The sequence below is a fragment of the Panthera uncia genome, chromosome B1, assembly GCF_023721935.1.
Source record: "Panthera uncia isolate 11264 chromosome B1, Puncia_PCG_1.0, whole genome shotgun sequence".
NCBI classification, from domain to species: domain Eukaryota; kingdom Metazoa; phylum Chordata; class Mammalia; order Carnivora; family Felidae; genus Panthera; species Panthera uncia.
The window spans coordinates 115804010-115827928 of NC_064811.1; the positions used below are offsets into that span (position 1 = coordinate 115804010).

At 34.4% G+C, this 23919-nt stretch overlaps 1 protein-coding gene across 2 annotated transcripts in view; it reads left to right on the forward strand.

Moving 5' to 3' along the window:
- Positions 1-23919, forward strand: part of NAA15 (N-alpha-acetyltransferase 15, NatA auxiliary subunit) — an 84020-nt gene that overhangs the window by 37597 nt on the left and 22504 nt on the right. For both annotated transcript variants that reach the window (XM_049632165.1, XM_049632164.1), the window contains exons 4-14: positions 2442-2599; positions 3409-3543; positions 4996-5149; positions 8463-8582; positions 10186-10281; positions 10428-10534; positions 12361-12433; positions 15448-15617; positions 16842-16994; positions 17560-17688; positions 18780-18993. In XM_049632165.1, coding sequence (XP_049488122.1) covers positions 2442-2599; positions 3409-3543; positions 4996-5149; positions 8463-8582; positions 10186-10281; positions 10428-10534; positions 12361-12433; positions 15448-15617; positions 16842-16994; positions 17560-17688; positions 18780-18993 — 1509 coding nt within the window. The remainder of the gene's footprint in view (positions 1-2441; positions 2600-3408; positions 3544-4995; positions 5150-8462; positions 8583-10185; positions 10282-10427; positions 10535-12360; positions 12434-15447; positions 15618-16841; positions 16995-17559; positions 17689-18779; positions 18994-23919) is intronic.

Here is a 23919-nt window from a genome sequence, read left to right on the forward strand (position 1 = left end):
CCATACCTACCTCATTGTGGTGTTGTAAAGATTTCATGATGAGATATATTCTATGTTTAACATAGTTCCTGATAATGCTAAGATACTATACCAGGTACATTTAAGAGAAGTGTGAAGTTAGGAGCAAGTACAAATGTCTGATAGAAGATAGAGAAAAAACTGTGGGTTGCTCTTTTTTAAAATAGTTTTTTAATAGATATTTCTTTATCTCTTTATAAGCTGACATAATTTTAAGTGCTGAGACACTTAGCAAAATCTCAAGTGTTACTAGGCCTCTGGCATACTACAGATGAAGAAAAGATAGAGATTTTGCTCAAGGAATTTATAGTCCAGTGAAGAAAGGAACTTATTAGCAGCATATACAGAAACATGTTCGAGTATTACATAAAGCATTACAACTTGTTCAAAAATAATCAGTAATCGGGGCGCCTGGGTGGCGCAGTCGGTTAAGCGTCCGACTTCAGCCAGGTCACGATCTCGCGGTCTGTGAGTTCGAGCCCCGCGTCGGGCTCTGGGCTGATGGCTCGGAGCCTGGAGCCTGTTTCCGATTCTGTGTCTCCCTCTCTCTATGCCCCTCCCCGTTCATGCTCTGTCTCTCTCTGTCCCCCCCCCAAAAAAAAAAAAAATCAGTAATCGAGTAAAGCAGGAGTAAGCAGAAACTCAAAGGGTAATCAAAGGATTGGTTAATAACTGTCGTAGATATCTTTTCATCATTTTTAATGATTACATAGTGTTCTGTATGTATTTACTTATGATTTATTTGTGTTCCTCTTTTTTTTTTTTTTTTTTTTTAAGTTTATTTATTTTGAGAGAAAGCAAGGAAAGGAGGGGCAGAGAGCAAGGGAGAGAGAGAGAATCCCAAGCAGGTTTGATCGACCTAGGCCTTGATCTCACTACCTACCATGAGATCACTACCTGAGCCAGTATCAGGAGTTGGACACTTAACCAGCTGAGCCACCCACGTGCCCCTTATTTGTGTTCCTCTTGACAGCCATACGTTTCTTTAAATTTTTAATAACGTTAAACTCCTTAGGTATAAATTTTTAGGGGGTGAGGTTTAGAGGCAGTTAAGAGATTGCTATAATGCTTAAGAGAGGTGATCAAGTCCTGAAATAATAGGTAATAGGGGCCAGATTATGAAGGGGTGTGTCTTAGGCTTTTAAAAACATGTTCCAACCAACTGAGAAGATTGTGTTAAGCTTTACTTTGTCATTTATATTATGAAAGCAAGGATTTTGCAAATAAAATTTATGATATTAAATATGTATTTTCAGTTACTTGTGCCATCCTAGACATTATGTATTTTACTGACTCTGTTGAGGATCCCTGGCATTAAAGTTGTTCGATTGAAAAATTTGAATTTCATTTGGGAGGGAAACATTACAAGTTTCTGGAAAGGGAAGTGAATTCTTCTCTTTTGATTATATGGCTTTTAGAAAGGTTACTCTGATAGAGAATAAAAACAGAGAGACTGAAGGTAGGATGGGTGACTGCAGTAATCAAAATCTAAAGTGAAAAAGACCTGTGTGAGGGGAATGGAATTATTTATGTATTTTCCCCCTTTTATGGCAATTTTTTTACAACCTATTGTAACTCAGTTTACTTATCTGTGCCCTTATTAGACTTTAAATTTTTAAAATTTATTCTTTTTTTTTTTTTTAATGTTTATTTGAGAGAGAGCAAGTGAGAGCAAGTGGGGAAGGGGCAGAGAGAGAGGTGGATGGAAGCTCTGAAGCAGGTTCTGCACTGTTTGCGCACAGAGGCTGATGCAGGGCTCAAACCCACAAACTGTGAGATAGTGACCCGAGCCGAAATCAAGAGTCAGATGCTTAACTGACTGAATCACCCAGGCGCCGCTAGACTTTACATGTTTTGAATGCAGGAGACAGTCTATTTCGGTCACCCACACCCTACTTATTAAGATATTTTAATAATTACTTGCTAAATGAATTTTAACTTATATGTGGCTTTTATCTTCTATGTGTTGACTTTTAGGAACTTTGTACTCCACTAAGCATTCTATACTAAGGATCTTGTTAGCTAAAGAAAATATACAAGATGTAAAATAATTATGTGTATACCCATTTCCTCTTTTTTCTTTTAAAAATAAAGATAATCCCTAGCGTATATTGAGCGTTTATTTTGTACCAGTCTTTTCCATTTAGTTGCAAAACTATGCTGTATAGACTTTCTATTTACATTTTATAATTGAAGAAACATAACGAGACTAAATAACTTGTTCAAGATCACAGCCAATGTTTCCTCTGGCTCAAAAAGCTATGTTGTTTTCCATTCTATTAAACTACTATCTTTATATTCTCTCCTGTTTTTAAAGCTTGTAATTTTATAAATAGCCATAGTTTTCTGAGTTTCTTGAGGAATATTATTGGAGTAATATTACTTCTTGACTTGTAGGATGTATCCTTAACTAAATCCTTTAGGTTGGCATGTTTATGGCCTTCTCCAGAGGTCAGACAAGAAATATGATGAAGCTATTAAGTGTTACAGAAATGCATTAAAATGGGATAAAGACAATCTTCAAATCTTAAGGGACCTTTCTTTACTACAGATTCAAATGAGAGATCTTGAGGGTTACAGGGTAAGTAACGTAGGAATTTTTTTTTCTTCTAAGGGGAAAGTGGTGTTAAAATATTTAAAACTTTTGAGTACTTCCTGAAAACAAAATTTTCTGTTCTTAAACAATTTAATTGAGTCTTACCCATCTCCTCCCAGTAGTGATCGTGTATATGTTCTGACTGGACTAACCAGATTTTTACAATAAATTATTTTACTCTGAGGCAGAGTTGGATTACTGTGTAGAATGGAGTTAATTCAGTGAAAATTAACATTGATGTTCCTCAAGTAGGCAATGCCTTTGTCTCCTATTAACATGTAACTACAACCTTTAGTTCTCACATTTGTCTGGAAAGTGTATTTATTTGTTTCTTCTACCTTCATTGAGAGGAGTATTCTGTCTTTGTACCTATATTTTAACCCTTAAATCAGTCTATTAATTCAGATCTGTTTAGTCTTTGTAGTACCTGCTCAGTTGTTTTCTGTGGATCTCAGTAGGTGGGGCCTGTAGTTTTTAAAAAGTTTTTCTTTTGTACTAGCTTTTCCATTCTGTCCCTTTCTTTTAAAGTAATTCAGGAAATAATAAAACATATCTGGTCTTGACTTTTAAAAGTTACAAGATTGTCTTGGAGGCTTCATTGTACCGCTTACCAAATAATTTTTTACAGCTATAAAGCTACACAATATGGATGTCTAAAGCTATTTTCCATGATTATTTCCAGTATTGTGTTGCAAATTGCTCTGCATTGTCGGGTAAATTAATATGACCTTTTAAGAAGAATTCGTTTTCAGTGTAAACTTAAGAAAAAGTGGTGTTTCTTTTCCCCCTTAAAGGAAACGAGATATCAGTTACTTCAGCTGCGTCCTGCACAGAGAGCATCATGGATTGGTTATGCTATTGCTTACCATTTATTAGAAGATTATGAAATGGCAGCAAAGATTTTAGAAGAATTTAGGAAAACTCAACAGGTAACAACCAGAAGCCAAACCTAGTAAACTGGGTCTGATTCTAATTATAAAAAGAAGTGTACATAGACTTGCTGACTTTTTATTTTGAAATAGTTTCAAAGTTACAGAAAAGTTACAACAATAGTACAAAGAACTCCATATGGGAGTTCACTCACATTATCTGATTGTTAATATTTGACACGTTTACAATCTCTATATTTACGTAACTATTGAAATTTTTTTCCTGAAACATTTGAGAGTAATGCAGACACCATGATCTTTACTCATAAATCCGTCACTGTGATATTTCCTAAGAATAAGTCTATAGTTACCAACTGTATACATACTACTATATAGATTTCCAAAAAATTAGGAAATTTAACATAGACTATTATTATCTAATCCACAGCCCATATTCAAAATATATTAATTGTCCTTTTTAGATCCTAAGATTTTCTCTCCCCGTTACTCGAATCACTTAGTTGTCATTTCTCTTTAGTCTGATTTAATCTGGAAGTTTTGAAGACTTTCTTTGTATTTCATGACCTTGATATTTTTGAAGAAGTAGAGCAGGTGCTTTTGTAGAATGTCTATCAACTTGGATTTGTTTGATGTTTCCTCATTATAGTTTATATTTAAGCATTTTTGGCAGGAAACCACAGAAGTGATGTTTAGCCCTTCTCAGTTCATCACATTGAGAGGCGCATAATGTCTATTTATTCCATTTATTTATTCTTATTTTTTTAATGTTTGTTTTTTTTTAATGTTTATTTATTTTTGAAGGAGAGAGAGAATGTGAGTGGGGGCAGAAGGGCAGAGAGAGAGGGAGACACAGAATCCAAAGCAGGCTCCACGTTCTAAGCTGTCAGCACAGAGCTCAACACGGGGCTTGAACCCACAAACCACGAGATCATGACCTGAGCCAAAGTCGGATGCCTAACCGCCAGAGCCACCCAGGCGCCCCTGTTTGTTCCATTTAATTACTTCATTAAGATGGTGTCTGCCACCTATAAAAAATTATTTTTTTTTCCTCTTTGTATTTAGTAAACAGTTAGAGATTTTATAAATAGCCTGTTCCTCATCAAACTTTCACCAGTAGTTATAACATTCATTGATTCTTGCCTGAATCAACTGTTTTATGATAGTTGCAAAGTGGTGATTCTCTTATTTTTTCTAGATTTATTAAATATTTGACATTGTACTGTTAAGTAAGTGCCTTCCTGTCTCCCCTGTTTTTGTTTTTGTTTTTTATTATACATAAGGACTTAGGGATTCTTTATTCAGTGGGTTGTAAGTTAATATTTCACTATTTACTTAGTTGCTCTCTAGACAGATATTTAGTGATTTTTAAAAAATGAATTTTAGCAATCAGATATTATCCTTTGACTTCTTATATGTATTTTGAGTGTATAAACAATTTTCTAACATGCAAACAAAATTCTTACTGTTAGTATTGCTTATATCCATATATAGACATCCCCTGATAAAGTGGATTATGAATATAGTGAACTCCTTTTATATCAGAACCAAGTTCTTCGGGAAGCAGGTCTATATAGAGAAGCCCTGGAACATCTTTGTACCTATGAAAAGCAGATTTGTGATAAACTTGCTGTAGAAGAAACCAAAGGTATTTTTTTTTTTTTAAAGAATACACTTATCCTAGTATTTAATTACAACAAAGAGCAAGGCTAAAAATCTAGTTGCTGCTGATAATTGCATATAATTCAACTTTTTGATAGAAAATCTATGTCTTACTCATGAACTTTGAGTAATTTGTAATGTGGGAAAATACACATTTAAACAGTAGATATTATTGATATTGGAAAAAAAATTGTGAAAAACAGTGATTACATGAAATGGCTCAATATTTTTCTTTAAATAAAATGTTTTTTACTTGAAAATATTAATAGCTCTTGCTCAAAACACAGGTAATTTCTTAATTTTGTAAGACAGAGGAATAAGTTTCTTAGGAACAGCTTATTAGCAAAACTGAATGTGTTATTGACTGTAATATTTATTGGCAAGTCAGTCTTTACTAAAGTACATATGGGGCAGTCACGGAGTCTTCATGGTTTATCTGAATGTCTTTCTGGACATAGAGTATGAATTGAAACCAGAGGTTTGACTTTATGTGTGTGGATTGTGATTGGAGGGGGGAATCCCCAAGTAAAGATCTCCAATGCTGCCTTTTATTAGAGGGCTGAGCAAAAGGAGTCTCAGAGTTTTAAAAGTTGAGGAAGATTATGGAAAATGAAAGAATAACAAGTAACTGAAAATAGAAGTACTTTTCTAAGAATTACCATCTGAAATGTCACTTTGCCCTTGATGTGTGCTGTTTTCACATTCCTTTGGCTCCTTTTGAAGTTGAACACTAAAAAAGTGATACTTTTGTGTATAGTAGATATAACCGTTATTTGCCAGATGAACTTTCAACAGAGGATAATGCTATTGGCAAGAAAAAATGGAAGTCTAAGGTTGCTGGAGCTCATTTGTGAACTACAGATCCAGGACAGCCATCTTTCATTTGAGTTGATCATCCCTTAGCCATCTATTAGTTATAAAAAGAGGGGATTTCTGATTTTTGGAAAGATCACAAAATTGGAAAAAACTAGTTTGGGTTCCTTCGTTGGCTTCTAACTAGCTATATGACCAAGTAAGTGCAAGGCTTGGCCTTTTGTTTCATCATTGAAATACAGGATAGTTTTCAAAATACTCTTAAGTACATTATTTAATTTTGATCCTTTTGATAACTGTATTAGCGAGAAAGAATGACTGACAGATCAAGTTAGATGAGGACTCGGAATTGATCAATGGATTTTAGGAATTTGGAAGTCATTGGTGATTTTAACAAAAGCACTCTCTGAACATTTGGAAGGAGAGTGGTAAAACCCCACACAAATCAAGTAGAATTAAATGACATTGGAAGTCAAGAAATTAAAGATAGCATGCATTGATGACTCATAAAAGGAGTTTTGTTTTCTAGGGGAACAAAAGTGGGGTGGTGCTAGATGAAATGGAATACAGGATCAAAGGAAGTGTTTGTTTGTTTGTTTGTTTGTTTTAATAGCATGTGCTTGTGCTCACTGGAGAATAATCCCGTAGAGGCAGAATATTTGATACAGCAGAGAGGAGCGATCTAGTGGGTAAACTGAAGGATTAGCTTTAGATAACAACATGAATAGTTCACAGTAACAAGAAAAGACAGAGTATGTAGGGAAGTAGGTATACAGATATAGTGGACATTTGGAAGTTCTAATTGTTTCCATTTTCCTAAGTGAAATAGGAAACAGCCATTATTTCATTCCAGGAAAGTATGTATTGAACACTTACAGTGAGTCAAATGTTGGGGACAGGGTATATAAAAAGAATAGAAAGGAACCGAGAGTAGAACATTAATTTTTGGAAATTCCAGTAACAAAAACATTGTGTTAGTGGTCTGGATAATTTGGGAACTTCCTGCATTGGATGAGTGGGCATAGTTATGCAGAAAGTCTCCTTGTTAATTCTTACACCACCAGTTCCTGTGCAAAGAAAAAGTGGGAGAAAATTAAGGAAAGGAAAGGTTGGATGGGTATTGTGTAGGGAAGAAAAGTTGCAGGATTTTTTTTTTTTTTGTTCTTAGTGAAGTAGGTTTTTGGTTAGTGTAGAGCAGTTGTCAACCTTGGCACTGTAGCGAGACCAACATCCTGTATGTTGCAGAAAGTTTAGCAGCATCCCTAGCTTCTACTTACCAGAATACCAGTAGCACCACTTATTGTGGTAACCAAAAAATATCTGCAGATATTACCAAACGTCTTCTGGGTGGCAGAAGTGCCCTTGGCTGAGAGCCACTGATACAGATGTAAAGAATATGGGCTCTTTTAGCCAAATTACTTGGATTCAAATCCTGATTCCAACAATTAACTATCTGAAAGACCATAAGCAAATTTACTTCTTTCTGCTTTAAAATAGTGAAAATAATACTAACCTATTTCATAGAGTTTTGAGAATTGTATTATCCAATTCATGTGAAACATTTAAGTCACTGGCACACAGTGAACACTGAGTAAGTGTTCATTTTTATTGTCTGATGAGAGCAGAGAATGCAAGGGTGAAGTTGTGATTTGAAAATAATAACCTTTGGTGGATGGAAGCCCATTAATGATAAGAATTTCAGGGTTCATAGATTTCTAGTGAAACCAGTGCTGTGTCCCTTCATCTAATGACCTGCTTCCTTTTGTGAGAAGGTGTGCAGCAAACAAACATTTGGGATGATCCAGGACTTAATTGGTAAATAAGGGAGCCTTAGTTTTGAGACTGATTTTGATACTTGGGGCTGCTAGTGTCATTTAGGGATGAGATTGCTATGCAGCCCAGAGAAAACAAGCAATGAGTCTATGAGTCATTGAAAGGTCTAAAGAAAAAGGAATGGCTTTTCTTTAAGATTGAAGGCTAGGATTAGTGAGGCAAGACTAAACCCGACAAGACCGTTCAGCTTAGAGCGGGATAGGTACCCTGTCTGGTAGTTGGAGGAGATGAAAAAAAAGCGGGTTTTGAATGTGGCCATGACTGGGCTGATAGAGCAGAATCCTTTTATAATTGATTAGGGAGCATAAGGTTAGAGTTTTGGTTTGAACTAATGAGTTCAGATGTTGAAATTGTATAATGTCAGGAATAATTAAGTAGTAGATGGTGTCTTGGTGATTGTGTTCAGTGAATTTGGGGAAGTAGCTTGGAGTTAGACGAATACCTGAATAAATTGAGGATGTGGACAGAATGGCATTTCTAAATATGAACTTCAGAAAAAGAGACAAAATAACATGGTAGTCTTGTTGAAGGAATTGGAAACTTAGGACACCAAATCCATTTCCCAGCATTGAGGAGGTTTTAAGAGAAAGTTTAAGGGAAGATTAAAGTTATAATCCGAAGACATTTAGTTGATTTAATTTGTTTTTCATCAGGGGAACTTCTGTTGCAGTTAGGTCGTTTGGAAGATGCAGCCGATGTTTATAGAGGATTACAGGAGAGAAATCCTGAAAACTGGGCCTATTACAAGGGCCTGGAAAAGGCACTCAAACCAGGTACTATTGTTCAAAAAAACTTCCTTTTCTTTTTCTTTAAAAAAAATTTTTTTTGTGACGTTTATTTATTTTTGAGGGAGAGAGAGCACAAGCAGGGAAAGAGCAGAGAGAGAGAGGGAGACAGAGAATCCGAAGCATCCTCCACACTGTTGGCACAAAGCTCAACATGGGACTGGAACCCATGAAGCGTGAGATCATGACCTGAGCCAAAGTCACTCAACCGACTGAGCCACTCAGGCGCCCCTAAAACTTCCTTTTTGTTTTAATTGCTTCCTTTGTTGATAAATATTAACTCATTGAAAAGCATAACTAGAAAAATAGTGGTTACGAATTGATTCAGAATTTAAATACAAAATTACAGTTGCAGACTTTGACTTAATATGGCAGACTGAGCATTTTCTGAAACCTCTCTTCTACAGATTTATAGAAGTAGTTGAGAAAAATTCAGAAACAACTTAAAAATTCACACATGGCATGGCAGCATCAAGAAATTGAAAGGGAAATTTCTACTGACAGAAACATCTCCTTACTTAGAGATGTCACCCTAAAGGGAAGAAGAAGCATGCATAACTTCTGTGGTCACAGCACCATGGCCTCCCAAGGGCACATGAATGTAGCCATGCTGAAAGAGTGGCACTGTTTCCTGTGTGGGAAGAGGGACTAAATTTCCATCATTAAAAATGAACTTGGATCCAGAGACTCTCCCCACAACACCCCCATCAGCCTCTCCCGAATGGGACCCACTTGTGACGATAAGCCTAGAAACATGTCCTCTACAAATGGGGTCTTTAGCCAAGATAATCTGATTTGAGGCCGTTTCCCTTAAGACCGGTAGTGAGTCATTACTGATACATTGATACATGCAAGGAACCTTATAACAAAGAATATTGTACTACTCTGGAAAACCATCACAGGAATGGTTATCATTCATGCCAGCACAAGGTAGTAATGGAAGAATCTAAGATGAAAAGAGGGAATTGACATAAAAAATCTTAGTAGATTGAATGGAAGAGAGGCCACAGCTGAGGAGAAATTAGTGAACTGGAAGATTTGAACAGAGGAGAGCTCTCGGAGTGAAAGAAATATAGAGGGGCTCCTGGCTGACTGTCAGTGGAGCATCTGACTCTTCATCTCAGGGTTGTGAGTTCAAGCCCTGCTTTGGGCATGGAGCCTACTTAAAAAAAGAAAGAAAAATCTTAAAAAAAAAAAAGAAATATGGAGAAATGGAAGATTAGGGGATAGATCCCAAAATTCCAAAATAAAGGAGAACCTGAAGAGAATAGTGGAGAAGCCATGGAAACACGATAATCAAGCCTTTCTCAGAACTAAAGTAAAGAAGTCCTCAGATTTTGAAAGGTACCTAAAGCAGAACAGGATAAAGAAAACTATATTTTAGATGATTATAGGGATTTAAAATATGAAAATAATAGAAATAGTCTAAAATTATTTTCGGTATATTTAGGTGGTTAGATTATAAATAATTTTCTTTTCACCTTCAAATTTTCTGCTTAGTAAGAATTTATACTTTGAGAAATTTATAATTTACTAGAAAAAATATAACCAGTTAAAATCTTCTATAAAAATATTTTTTTTTAATTTGCAGCTAATATGTTAGAACGACTAAAAATTTATGAGGAGGCCTGGACTAAATACCCCAGGGGACTGGTGCCAAGAAGACTGCCATTAAACTTTTTATCTGGTGAGAATAATTGCAAAGGAATGAAAATGATGTTAGGAATTACAATTTCTTTGGTTTTAGATACATGAGTATGCATATTAAAATTAAAGTATGCATTTTAGAGTTCTCTGGGTAAATGCAAGTCAACAGAATATTTTTCTTTCAAGGTGAGAAGTTTAAAGAATGTTTGGATAAATTTCTAAGGATGAATTTCAGCAAGGGTTGTCCACCAGTCTTCAATACTTTGAGGTCATTATACAAAGATAAAGAGAAGGTAAAGCAAAATACCATTTTCTTTTCACTATCATTTCTTTGCTCAGTATTTGGAATAGTTGATTCTTGATTATCTGTGGACAATAGTCCACATTTTGTTAATCTGGTGTCTGTTTTCCTATCCAGTTTAAATGCTCCTGTGCCTCTTTTCATCCTTTCTTAGTCAAGTGACTTACTGTTTGCTTATTTTGACTTTTATTTCTGCTATATACTTTGAGTCAGCATAAGTATGAAAAGTTGGTAAGGTAGTGATTTCTTCAGTATTTTCTGTAATCCCTCTTAATGGTAAAAGTCAGAAATGGTTTTTTAAACTAAGGTTTAGCTTCGTAGTCTTTCTCCTTTTTTATTTGGTAGAAAAATCTGTCAGGAGAGTTTGCTGTCCCAGTAAGTTAACTTACTCTTTTAGCTATGTATAATAATATTCAAATTGCTTGTTAAGAGGATGTTTTAATCTTAATTTAGATTATATTGCTTGCAAGTACAGTGGCATCAAGACATGTTGGTTGGATAAAAAGAAATCAGTTACAGTTGAAGAATCAGAAAGATGGGACAAATTAAACATGATAAACACTTTAATTTTTTTTTTTAAACACTTTAATCTTAAAGCATGGAAGGTGCCCGTATTTTCCAGTCTTTTATTGAGAGGCCCAAGGTATGGGCTTTTTTGATGACTTTTACTTTTTAAAAAAAGTTGCATAAATCACATTAATAACATGTGGTCTGTTGTCTTCAGTTTCATTAGAGTGAAAACTTGATGCTTGTGAAGCAGTCTTAATTGTAGAAGCCTATATATTTTGATGATTTTCCCCTTTATGGTTGTGTCATTTAAACCTTTTAAATTGGTTAAAAGTATCTAATTTATCCTTGAATCTTTCCATTCAGCTTGAAACAGTTTTTTCTTTTGTTCTCATTTCTTAAATTTACATAATATTGAATTAAATTCTATAATGATAATGCAACTGATTCAAACAGGTTTGGGAGAACAAAACTCTTAGCATATAGCTCACCTTGTGGGAGCAGAAGAACATAGGCACACCAGAATAACCTAGCTGTGACCATTCAGTCCTCAAAATTTTCTGAGGTAATGGAGAGAGCTGGTGTTAATCTGTTGAGTCGGTTAAATTGAGGTCACTTAGGACAGCCTCTGTAGTAACAGAAATCCATTATAGATGGCTTAAGTGAAGGAGGGAATGAATAAATTAAAAGTATTCACAGATCTGTTACAAAGCCAGGAGCAAGTGGTATAGTCATGACTCAGGAGAAACCAGACCTGGACAGCCACTCATTCTCCTGGATTTCAGAATCTCACCTATTGTTCCATGTTTCACTTTTATTGATACTTTCCCTTGGATTATAAAATTGAGAGTTGATGCTATCATAAACTTTTGGAATTTCTCTTTTCATGTAGTTTTTAATTCTTGATTCCTGAAGGGCAAATATTAATTTTGAGTGTTATTTATGTGAATTGAGATGAAAATGAACCAAGATAAGTCATCTACAATATTACCTCTTTTTGTCCAACCTTTTCTTGATATCTAACTCAGCTTGATGCATTATTTTCTAGCAGGGAAAGGAGTTGCCATTAAGTTTTTAGAAAGTTACATCTTAATACCTTAAAAAAAAGAACACCTTCAAAAATGTATAGTTTACTTGCTTTTAAATTTTTATCCAAAAGTTAAGAGATTTGTAAAAGGGTGTGTACATAGGTGTGTGTGCATAATTTGGAATGTCGATTTAGCCCTTTAATAGTAAATAACATGTTTTGTACAAGAATAGTAACTGCACTTAGGTATTTTATTAAAGTGTGCTTGTGTGTTTGTACTCTAGGTGGCGATCATAGAAGAATTAGTAGTAGGTTATGAAACCTCTTTAAAAAGCTGCCGGTTATTTAATCCTAATGGTAAGTGCTCAGCTTTTATATTTTACAAACATCTTAAAAATTTTAAGGTATTGTGAAATTCTTAATCAGAAGGTCAGTATTCATAATTTAGACAGTAAGCTTAATATTTTAAACTTTTTCCTTTTTAAGATAGAGATGCATTAATTTGCACATTATGTGAAAATATTTGGTTAATTATCTTACTGAAAAAAATGTAAAATTTCAAACTTCTACAAAACTAGTCCTGGTCCTATAATGATCCTTCATCATTTATTAGCCACCCTGTTTCAATAACTTTTAACTCGTGGGAGAACATATTTCATCTATATTCTTAACCTTCTTCCCTCTCTGCATTCCCGTGTTATTCTGAAGCAAATCCTGAACATCACATCATTTTATGGATGAATATTTCAGCATTCTAATGATCATAACCATAATATCGTCACCACACTTGAACATTAAGACTTTTTTAATACCAAAAAAGTCCATGCTTACATTTCTAGTTATGTTGGAAATTTTTTTTTTCCTTTTTGGTTTTGGAGTTTGTTTGAATGAGGATCCATATGAAATCTATACTTCAAGTTTGATATTTTCTCAGGTTTTTCTACAGTCCATATTTTGCTGACTGAACTCCCATGGTGTTACTTAAGATGTTATTCCTCTGTCCTCTGGATTTGTTGTAAATTGGTAGTTGGATATAGAGCTGTACTGTCTAGTATGATAGTTCTTGACTATTAAAATTTTTTTAATTTGGTAAAATTAAAAATTCAGTTCCTGAGTTGCAGTAGCCACATTTCAGGTGCTGCTCAGTACCATGTAAAACCAGTGCCTACTACCATATTGCCCAGGGAAAATACAGAACATTTCTATCATTGCAAAAGCTTCTAACAGACAGGCTTAACAAGATTCAGGTTTTTGGGGGATGTGTGTGTGTCATGTTTTTCTTTCTTTTATTTATTTTTTTTGGTTCGTTGTTTTTTGTTTCCTTTTATTTAAGTTAAAAAAAAATTTTTTTTTAATGTTTATTTTTGAGAGAGAGAGAGAGAGAGAGAGCACGAGCGGGGGAGGAGCAGAGAGAGAGGGAGACAGAATCGGAAACAGGCTCCAGGCTCTGAGCTGTCAGCACAGAACCCAACATGGGGCTCGAACTCACAAACCGTGAGATCATGACCTGAGCCGAAGCTGGATGTTCAACCGACTGAGCCACCCAGGCGCCCCAAGTTTCTTTTTTTTTTTTAATGTTTATTTGAGAAAGAGCGTGCTCGTGAGAGAGCGGTGGGGGGTGCAGAGAGAGAGGAGGACAGAGGATTCAAAACAGGCTCTCTGCTGACAGAGCAGAGAGCCCCAAGGGGGCTTGAACTCAGAAGCCATGAGCTCATGACCTGAGCCAAAGCCAGAGACTTAACTAACTGAGCCACCCACGCACCCATTTCCTTTTAAATTTAAAGGGTGAACAAGATTATTTCATGGGTGGTGGAATGTTCTTCCATCAGGAAGTATTTAGTGTTTATTTTGTATGTTAGCAATTGTCAGGAATTACAAACTGGTGATATTCTATCATTCATTTTCTATTATCTTACAAGAGAAATTTCCCTTCATCTGTTACCTGTTTATCTAGTATTTGAGTTTATGTAGGAAAACCAAGATGAATTCTGCTTTTCCCCCCTACCTCTCCTACTTTTTGTTATTGTTTCCCAGTTTTCAAAATAATGAATTCATTTAGTAGCATCCTTCAAAGATGCCAGTGCACATTTTAAAAGTATGATGAATTCATGGGTTTAAATATACTTGATGTTTTAAGTCATTGCAGTTTCAAATGGTTCCAGCCTTCACATACCATGGTAGTAGTTGATAGCTTTTTTGCAGTTTAGTGTGACAAGATATTCCAGTTCATCTGGCACACTGTCCATAGCAGACCTGGAATCAATAGTTTTTCCAAAGGAACCCTGGTTCTTACAGTGGGAAATCCCAGTATAGGACCTGGGATGCTTGTTGCTATTGGGTTGATTATTGTTTCTAGGTCTCAGATTAATTTTAATAATACTTTTTAAAAGGCGTTACCATGGTTTCATTGGTTAATCATCATGATGTTCCTTTGATTATCAGCATTTTCCTACATATTTTACAAATGTGGAAGAGGTTCAATGACATGCCCAAGAATATGCAGCACTTTAGTTGCAGATCTATCAGATCGGGAGTTGGTGAGTTCCACTCCTATTGTTTGTCCACTGAGCCATCCTGCTTTTACTAGGATAAAAATAAGCAGTCTGTTGCTTTCTTTGAAAGCAATAACAGTTCTTAGATTTTAGATATTGGTATGAAATAAAAAAGCATTTTTTAATGTGTGGGTTGTATATTTAACTTACACATTTTCTTGTGAGTATATAGAAGTTGAATTACGAACTAAAATGTAGAGTAAGCATTTTTTCTTACCTCATCTTTTGGGTATAGTTTTTATTCAACCTAAATCATGCATCGTTGCATATCAGCATAATATTAACATATATTGAAAATATCATAATCACCAAAACTCAACCACATCACAGGTATACTTATGTAGAGTTTAGTATATTAGCTAGAAATATTAAGCAGTCAGGCCCGTTTTTTTTAGCCTCACATTAATGAAAAATTTCTTTTGATACCTTTTTCCCATCTCTCATAAATAACTTCCTAGTCCATACACATTCATAGTTCTAGCCCTGATTGTCTCCCCTGACTCCTTTTAGTTTCTTTTTTTAGGTAATTTTTTTTGTATCTTTATCTTGTTTATCTGCCATATTTATTATATAAAATTCTTACTAAATTCAAGGCATTGTGCTAGGGGCTGAAATCATACAGAATAGAAAGCATGGTCCCTTTGAAAGATCTTACAAATTTAAGGATAGTTTTATAGCTAGATACGTAAATAAATGGTTCAAGGTATTTTTCCTTATTAACAAAGATAAAGCCATTTGGAGGTGGGTACTCGCTTACTATACGTTAATGACTAATCTTGGTTTCTTTCCTCTCCCACCCACCTCCCCCGCGTTTTAAAGATGATGGAAAAGAGGAACCACCAACTACATTACTTTGGGTCCAGTACTACTTGGCACAACATTATGACAAAATTGGTCAGCCATCGATTGCTTTGGAATACATAAATACCGCTATTGAAAGTACACCTACATTGATAGAACTCTTTCTTGTGAAAGCTAAAATCTATAAGGTAAAAATCTCCCCCCCCCCTTTTTTTATAAGGTAATGTGTCTTAGAAAGAATTTTTTCTATAGTTTGTAAATTCTAAAAGATATAACAAAAATGATATATTTGATGGCTTGTAAAACCTGGAATGAATATAGTGCATTCCTCAGTCTGATTACTTTTAGATTTGTCATGGTCATGCTACTTTATTTATGTCTATATATACACATAGATATACATACATGTATATGGTTATTCAGATATGTGGTTATTCATATTATGTATTTTCATGCATTCACACATACGCGTATCTAATTATTTTGTTGGTTTTAAGTTGTAAGAGTATAGATACTCAAACGTTATTAATTTGCTGTGAAATGTTTGTTTCTATTAACATTTGAGTATGATCATGATCAGTATCTGAAATGAAACTGAAAATTTTATAGTTTTACATGTCTTCTTAACTTCTTGGTCCTTCTTGAGAATCTCCGGTCCTATGTTTTAGCATCCTCTTAAAATAAAATTGGCTCTTCTCGTTCTTAATACAAATACAAATTAGTAATAAAATCTCTTAGGGAAGAGAATGTAAACTCACAATTTATTTACCAAAAAATAATGAAATTAAGTGATGTTTTAAAAGCACTTCTCAAAGCCAGGTTATTATCCTCATTAGTTTTGTGTCTTTGACAAATGGACTAGTTATGTGAATTAGAATGCATCTTGGAATGCCCAGTAATAGTCAGTGATGTGTCCATGTTTCTTTTAGGGTAGAAATTTGGCCACACCTTTGCCTATTTTTTCTTCTTTTTTTTTTTTTTTTTCTTTTACTTTTCAGTGTTGATGAATAATTTTTTTAAATAAGTATTCTTGTATGTTAACTGAATTTCTCTGATACTCAACCATGATGCGTTTTTTGACCTTTATATTGTTCTGACTTAAAGATTTTGACTATTATTTATTCTTAAATTTAACCATTGTTGTTGAGTATTCATTATGTGCCAGGCACTGTTGTAAGCAATGAGGTATAACAGTAAACAATAAAGCAAGTTTTTACTAGCAGGGAGCCTATATTCTGTGTAGCCAGAAAAGTATCAAAATGTATGCATGTATATTGGTTAAGGTTCTAAGATCAGTCAGAAGAATACCTTTTTTTTCACTTGTGTTTTAGTTACCTGTCAATAGGTAACTAATTATGTGCCTAGTAAAATTAGCATACTGATTGGTTTATTTTGCTTTTCTACCCTATAAGCATGCTGGAAATATTAGAGAAGCTGCAAGGTGGATGGATGAAGCCCAGGCCTTGGACACAGCAGACAGATTTATCAATTCGAAGTGTGCAAAGTACATGCTAAAAGCCAATCTGATAAAAGAGGCTGAAGAAATGTGCTCAAAGTTTACAAGGGTTTGTACAGCTACTGTTCTTATGAATAAACATTCTATACTTGTATACCTTGCTTATTTTTCAAAATTTTTTTCTAATATTTTTAATATCAAAATAGGATTTTATTAAGTTCCCTTTGATACTAATACTGACATCAGTAATAGTATAAAACATTTTTCTTTTTAGGTGGTTGTGCAATGCTTTTTTGTTTTTTATTTATTTATTGTACAGTGTGTTTTTAAACTCTGATTTACATTGAGATGTGTTCAGATGAAATTTTTTAGGAGTGAAAGGAACTAATACTAGTTGAATACCTGCTGTGTACTAGTGTTCTGTATCTTATGTTACTCTCCAACCCCAGTTATGTAGATCTTTTGATTATTTACAAAGGTACATTTTTTTCCCAGTGATTAGAAATATAATTTCAATTTCTTATAATAACTGTTCCCTCATTCTGAAAATGGTTAATACAGAAAGTGATTTTGAAAGAATTAAAGTCAATAGACCATACTTTCCTTCTTAAATTCTATGGTGAAATAGTGTATTTGGTAAGACATGGTCTTGAATGCATGTAATTTTTATACAGGAAGGAACATCAGCAGTAGAGAATTTGAATGAAATGCAGTGCATGTGGTTCCAGACAGAATGTGCCCAGGCTTATAAGGCAATGAATAAATTTGGTGAAGCACTTAAGAAATGTCATGAGATTGAAAGAGTAAGTACCCTATATATGTGAGTTTCTTATTTTATTCTGTTATATGTTGAAGGTTTGGGGCAACTGTTTTTTCTTTTCTTCCTCTTTGTAATTCACAGCTTGTGATTTCTAAATATCAGTGTTCACAGTTTTTCAATAAAAATGTTGCTGACTATATTATGAGCAGACTTCCCCATTGTCTACTCTGCCTGCAAGAATTCATGTAAAAAATTTGGAGAGTTTGCATCTTGTTATGTTCTTACTGATTTTTGAATGTTTCTTTCAAATTGCTGCTGTATCTTCAGTAATACACAGCTCATTAAGGTATCTTAGAAACTGGGGGTTGATTGGTGATGCAATACACTCTTGATACTCATAAGGTACAAGTTTTGAAGTCTTTTTACGGTATTTCTGTAGCCTATGTCATTCCTCATTTTTTTGATAAATTCATTGTTTTCTTAGTCCTCTTCACTTCTGATTCATTTGTATCACTAGTGGTTGGCTTTCCTTTTTTGTGTTTTTCACAGATAAAGATAATTTATATAATTTCATGCTTTTTCTCTTATCAAGTCGAGAACCGCAGAACTTAGTTGAAATGAGCTAGGTTGTGGTTGCTCGACTTACTTCACTAATTGGTTTCTCTCTTGCATACCAACATAACATTGCGTAGGACTCAGATTTGTATTTTCAGAAAAATTACCAAATACTATATACTATAATCTTCGCAGGTCATTCTGAATATAAAAACTGAATGTTTAGTGTGTAAATCTGTTGCATCATTATGTATACTAATAATGTTTGTCATGTTAGCTTTATTTAAGTATGGTTAAAGAAGGAATAAGTATATATGTTTCAAATGATTGTGCTTCCTTTTCATTTAGTAAATAATTCATTGCCTGGTGTTTGCCATATACTGTGCTAGGGGATGGTCACTTGTATTTGCTTATTTGATATGGAAAGTATTTATTTATACTGGATGATTGTAATATGTAATATTTTTTAATTTATTAATTTTTTCATGGATAGGAAACCAGTAAATCTAAAAGTTTGATTTCTATAGCTTTTTTTGACATTGTTATACTTCAATATAATAAAAAAGATGATTTTGTTAGCATTTTATAGAAATCACTGACGACCAGTTTGACTTTCATACTTACTGTATGAGGAAGATTACCCTTAGATCATATGTGGACTTATTAAAACTAGAAGATGTACTTCGACAGCATCCATTTTACTTCAAAGCAGCAAGAATTGCTATAGAGATCTATTTGAAGCTTCATGACAACCCCCTAACAGATGAGAATAAAGAACATGAAGCTGATACAGGTATAATATTCAAAGATTTCTTATTGTTTGCTGTGATATGTGTATGTATATTTATATTTTTGTGTAGTTTAGATTTTTCTTGAGCTTTTTATTAAGCACCTGTGGGAAGATGTTATACATGCTTAGAAAATGATGATGGACGTTTGTGAATTTCTCTATGCAACGAAAGAAAAATACTGTTTATACTTTGAAAAGCAAGAATTTAATTTGTAACTGGTCATTAGCTTTTAAGAAGTTGAATCTCATGAGTTTAACATTTAATAACTGGTTTACCCAGTACTGTAAATTGCTAACTATGATACTATAAATTGCTAACTGTATCATTAGTGTTGCCTGTCAGTGTATCTAGTTCTTCTTCTTTTTAATAGTTATTTATAATTAACCTACTGAGAGGCAAATATTGCTTGAACATTAAAAGCCAGCTTGGATGGGGCACCTAGGTGGTTCAGTCAGTTAAGCATCCCTTGATTACTGCTTGGGTCATGATCTCATGGTCATAGGATAGAGCCCTGCATTGGGCTCTGTGCGGGCTTGGAGCCTGCTTAAGATTCTCTCTTCCTTTCTGCCCCTTCCCCGCTCGTGCACTTGTGAGTGCATGTGCATGCTTGCTTGCTGTCTCTCAAAAAAAAAAAAAAAAAAAAAAAAAATTATTAAAAGCCAGCTTGGAATTAAACTAGTAAAATTGCCTAGTGATTTATCATTTGGACAGTTTTTAAAGTGCTATTTTTCTGCCATGATGTCAGATGTATAGTATTCCTTAGATAATTATTTGGGGAAGAATTTCAATGAAAATGAAAGAGGCATGTAGAAGGATATAAATTAATTGTACATCCAGATATTTTGTGACTTAATTTGTGGCAAAAATGTTACAGGAGATGGGGTGTAAGAAGTGTGTCAGGATGTTATTATTCAGTCCTGAGTTTATTCTTCTGAAGTTATGGTTGGTTGTTTTCTGTATCCTTCTTCCTGCTAAGGAGAATCATTTTGTTAATTTGTTGTTAAATTTTACTTCCTATTGCCTAGGAACCCTTAAGAACTTTCTAAAATCACACATTGAAACCCTCGTACAGATTTCACTTGACTCTCTCTACTTGTTGCTTCAACTAGAAAATGCCAGTAAGAATCTATGGAACAGTTAACTGTTGATTCTGAGAGTTATTGTCCTCTGACTTCTTTTGTTCACTGACTTCTTTCTGTTCACTCCTCCTGCCTTTCTCTTCAAATTATACAAATAATATACAATTAACTCTTAATTATACAAAGTTAAAACAGTTCAGAAATGTACTAACAAATACGAAAATTTCCTTTCACTGTTCTCTTACCTGTAGGTCATCTTCTTTTAGATTATCCGTTTAAAGCGTTCCGTTTCCTTTGTGCACAATTACATTTATGTGTATGTAAACTCTACACACACGTTTCAGAGCAGTTCTTTGAGATTGTTTGGTTTTCATTTGTTTTATTTTCTTAGCTTCATAAATGAGTCATATTATCCCTGGTATTCTGCAACTTAGACTTTTTATTTTTCATAGTGTTGCTCCACGTCTGGGCATAAACTTACTACAATTATCAGTCATTTAAGGGCTATGTGGGAACCTTTGTGTGTTTTTCCCCCCACTGTTACAGTGCTATAGTAAATCCTTGTACATCATTTTGCACATGTTTATTTAGCATGGATTGTTAGAAGTGGAAATTACTCGGTTAAAGAGTATGAAAATTTGAACTAGTGTCAAATTGCCTTTCTTAAGAGGTTCGTCAGTTTTTATTGCCACACTGTATTGTGAGATTATCTTTTATTTTATTGCTAACACAGAAAATTATCCATTCTTTACATTTTTGTTATTTATCTTAAAATCCTCATATGAGTGAAGTCATATGATACATGTCTTTCTCTAATTTTGCTTAGCATAATACCCTCTAGTTCCATCCACGTAGTTGCAAATGGCAAGATTTCATTCTTTTTGATTACTGAGTAATACTCCATTGTGTGTGTGTGTACACACCACATTTTCTTTATCCATTCATCCATTGATGGACATTTGGGCTCTTTCCATACTTTGGCTGTTGTTGATAGTCCTGCTATAAACATGGGGGTGCATGTGTCTCTTCGAAACAGCACAGCTGTATCCCATGGGTAAATGCCTAGTAGTGCAATAGCTGGGTCGTAGGGTAGTTTATTTTTTAGTTTTTTGAGGAACCTCCATACTATTTTCCAGAGTGGCTGCACCAGTTTGCATTCCTACCAACAGCGCTAAAGAGATTCTCTTTCTCTGCATCCTTGCCAACATCTGTTGTTGCCTGAGTTGTTAATTTTAGCTATTCTGACTGGTGTGAGGTGGTATCTCATTGTGGTTTTGATGTGTATTTCCCTGATGATGAGTGATGTTGAGCATTTTTTCATGTGTCTGTTGGTCATCTGAATGTTTTCTTTGGAGAAGTGTCTATACATGTCTTTTGCCCATTTCTTCATTGGATTATTTGGTTTTTGGATTATCTTTTCCCATTTTAGTTTTCAACTTCTTGGCTTATAGAAGTTTTCTACATAGTCAGGACTTTAATTCTTATTTATATATTGCAGAAATTTTCTTCCTGTTTTATTTAGGTCTTTATGGTGGGTATCTTTTATTATGTAAAAGTATTAGTTTTTATGAGATAAGATTTCTTTAATCTTTTGTGACTTCTAGGTCTTTCATAAAAAGGCTTTTCTACTTCAGAATTTAAAATATATTCATAAATATCTTCTGTGTTTTCTTATAACAATTGTTCTGTTCTGTTTACAATTTGTTAATCACCTGGAGTTAATTTTTATATACTGTTGTGAGGTAGAAGGTAGCTTATTACCTGCAAGTAGACTGCTGATTCCTCAACAATATTTATTGATAAGTTGTCATATTCTCTGCTTATTTAAAATGCCATCTTTAGGTGACCCTGGCTGCTCAGTTTGTGGAGCATACGACTCTTGATCTTGGGGTTATGAGTTCAAGCCCCACGTTGGGTGTGGAGATTACTTAAAAATAAAATCTTTGAAACTAAATAAAGTGGCGCATGGGTGGCTCAGTGAGTTCAGCGTCTGGCTCTTGATTTCAACTCAGGTCATGATATCAGAGTCATGGGATCGAGGCCCACCTGCGATGTCTCTGTGCTGAGCATGGAGCCTGCTTAAGATATTCTCTCTGTCTCTCTCTGTCTCTCTCTCTCTGTCTCCCAACCTCTCCTTCAAATAAATAAATAAACAAATAAACAAACAAAATATTAAACTGTGATGTAGTGAATTGTGGATATGGTGTCTGGTTCTAACACAACATCAAAACTTACTATACAGACGTTAAGATTGTGATATTGACATCAGTATTCAGTTTTCTGTTCTTATCTGTCTCTTAATCTAATACTATGTCTTTAGAATTTTCTTGCCTTTACATGCAAATTTTTGCTTATATGTGAACTGTATGATTAGCTTGATGCCAGAAAGTTTCTTTTGGAATTTTTAATTTGAATCACATTTAAGGTATAGATTACTGTTTGGGGTGGGGATATCTTAAACAATTATTATTAAGTCTTTGCATACTAGAATGCATTGTATCTTCTATTTAATTGCCCGATAACTTTGGTGAATTTGTTACTAGCATTATCTCTCCATGTCTTTTTTTCCATTACAGTATTCTGAAAATTTTTTTAATGTTTATTTATTTTTGAGAGTACAAGCAGGGTAGGGGCGGAGAAAGGGGGAGAGAGGATCTGAAACGGGTTGCACACTGAGAACAGTGAGCCCAATGTGGGGCTCGAAGTCATGAACCACAAGATCATGACCTGAGCCGAAGTTGGAAGCTCAACCAACTGAGCCACCCAGGCACCCCATCTGTTAACAGTACTCTAAATGAATATTATAATTTTTGTCAAGTTGGTATCCTTATTGAACTCTGATATTAGGTTTAGTTGTTTTTTCAGTTGATTTTTAAAAAATTTTCTATGTAAGCTATTATGTTAATCTGTAAACATTAGTTTGGTTTCTTTCAGAATTTATTCCTATCTTTTTCTTGCTTTACTGCACTGGTGAGGGTGGCAGAAACTGCTAACAGAAACAGTAGTGTGCTTGCTGCCTTCTTTATCTTTAGACATAATGTTTCTCATGGTCCATCCACCGTAAAGCTTGCTATTTGTAACAAATATGTGGTAGTTACCCTTTATTTGGTTGAGAAGTTATTTTTCACTTTTTATGTTTTATCTTTTAGTAAACCTACAGTCTTTATGTGGCCAGATTTATTTTGCTTTCTTGTGTGAATGTTGATTTGGCTGGATACTCTAGGTTCAGATGTTATTTGCCATGCATTCATGTGTATGTGCACACACATACGTGCACACAATTTTTTAAATAGTTTTTTTTTTTTTAATGTTTATTTTTGAGAGAGAGAGGCAGTGGGACAGAGAGCAGGGGAGGGGCAAAGAGAAAGGGAAACATAGAATCTGAAGCTGGCTCCAGGCTCCGAGCTATCAGCACAGAGCCCGACATAGGGCTCGAACTCACAGACCATGAGATCATAACCTGAGCCAAAGTTGGATGCTTAACTCACTGAGCCACCGAGGTGCCCCTACACACAGTTTTATTTAAGAGATAGTGCAATATTCTAGCATAGGAGAATTCTTCTCTGGTTTCTCTTGAGCTGAAATTCTGAGCCTCTATTATGTTAACATAAGTCATAGGTAATTCTTGTAAAATTTAGACAATGCTTATCCAGATAAGTTAGTGCTACATTAAGTGAAATAGGATTTGAATTAATTTCTATATTAATTTCTTATGTAGTTATTCCTTTCCTATTTTTGTATGGCAACTCTATTATTATTAACTACATGGGTCCTTTCAAGGCAGTGGCAGATAATATAGAATAAGGTCACAAACTAGCCAGTGGGCAGATCCGTACTGCAGTTTGATTT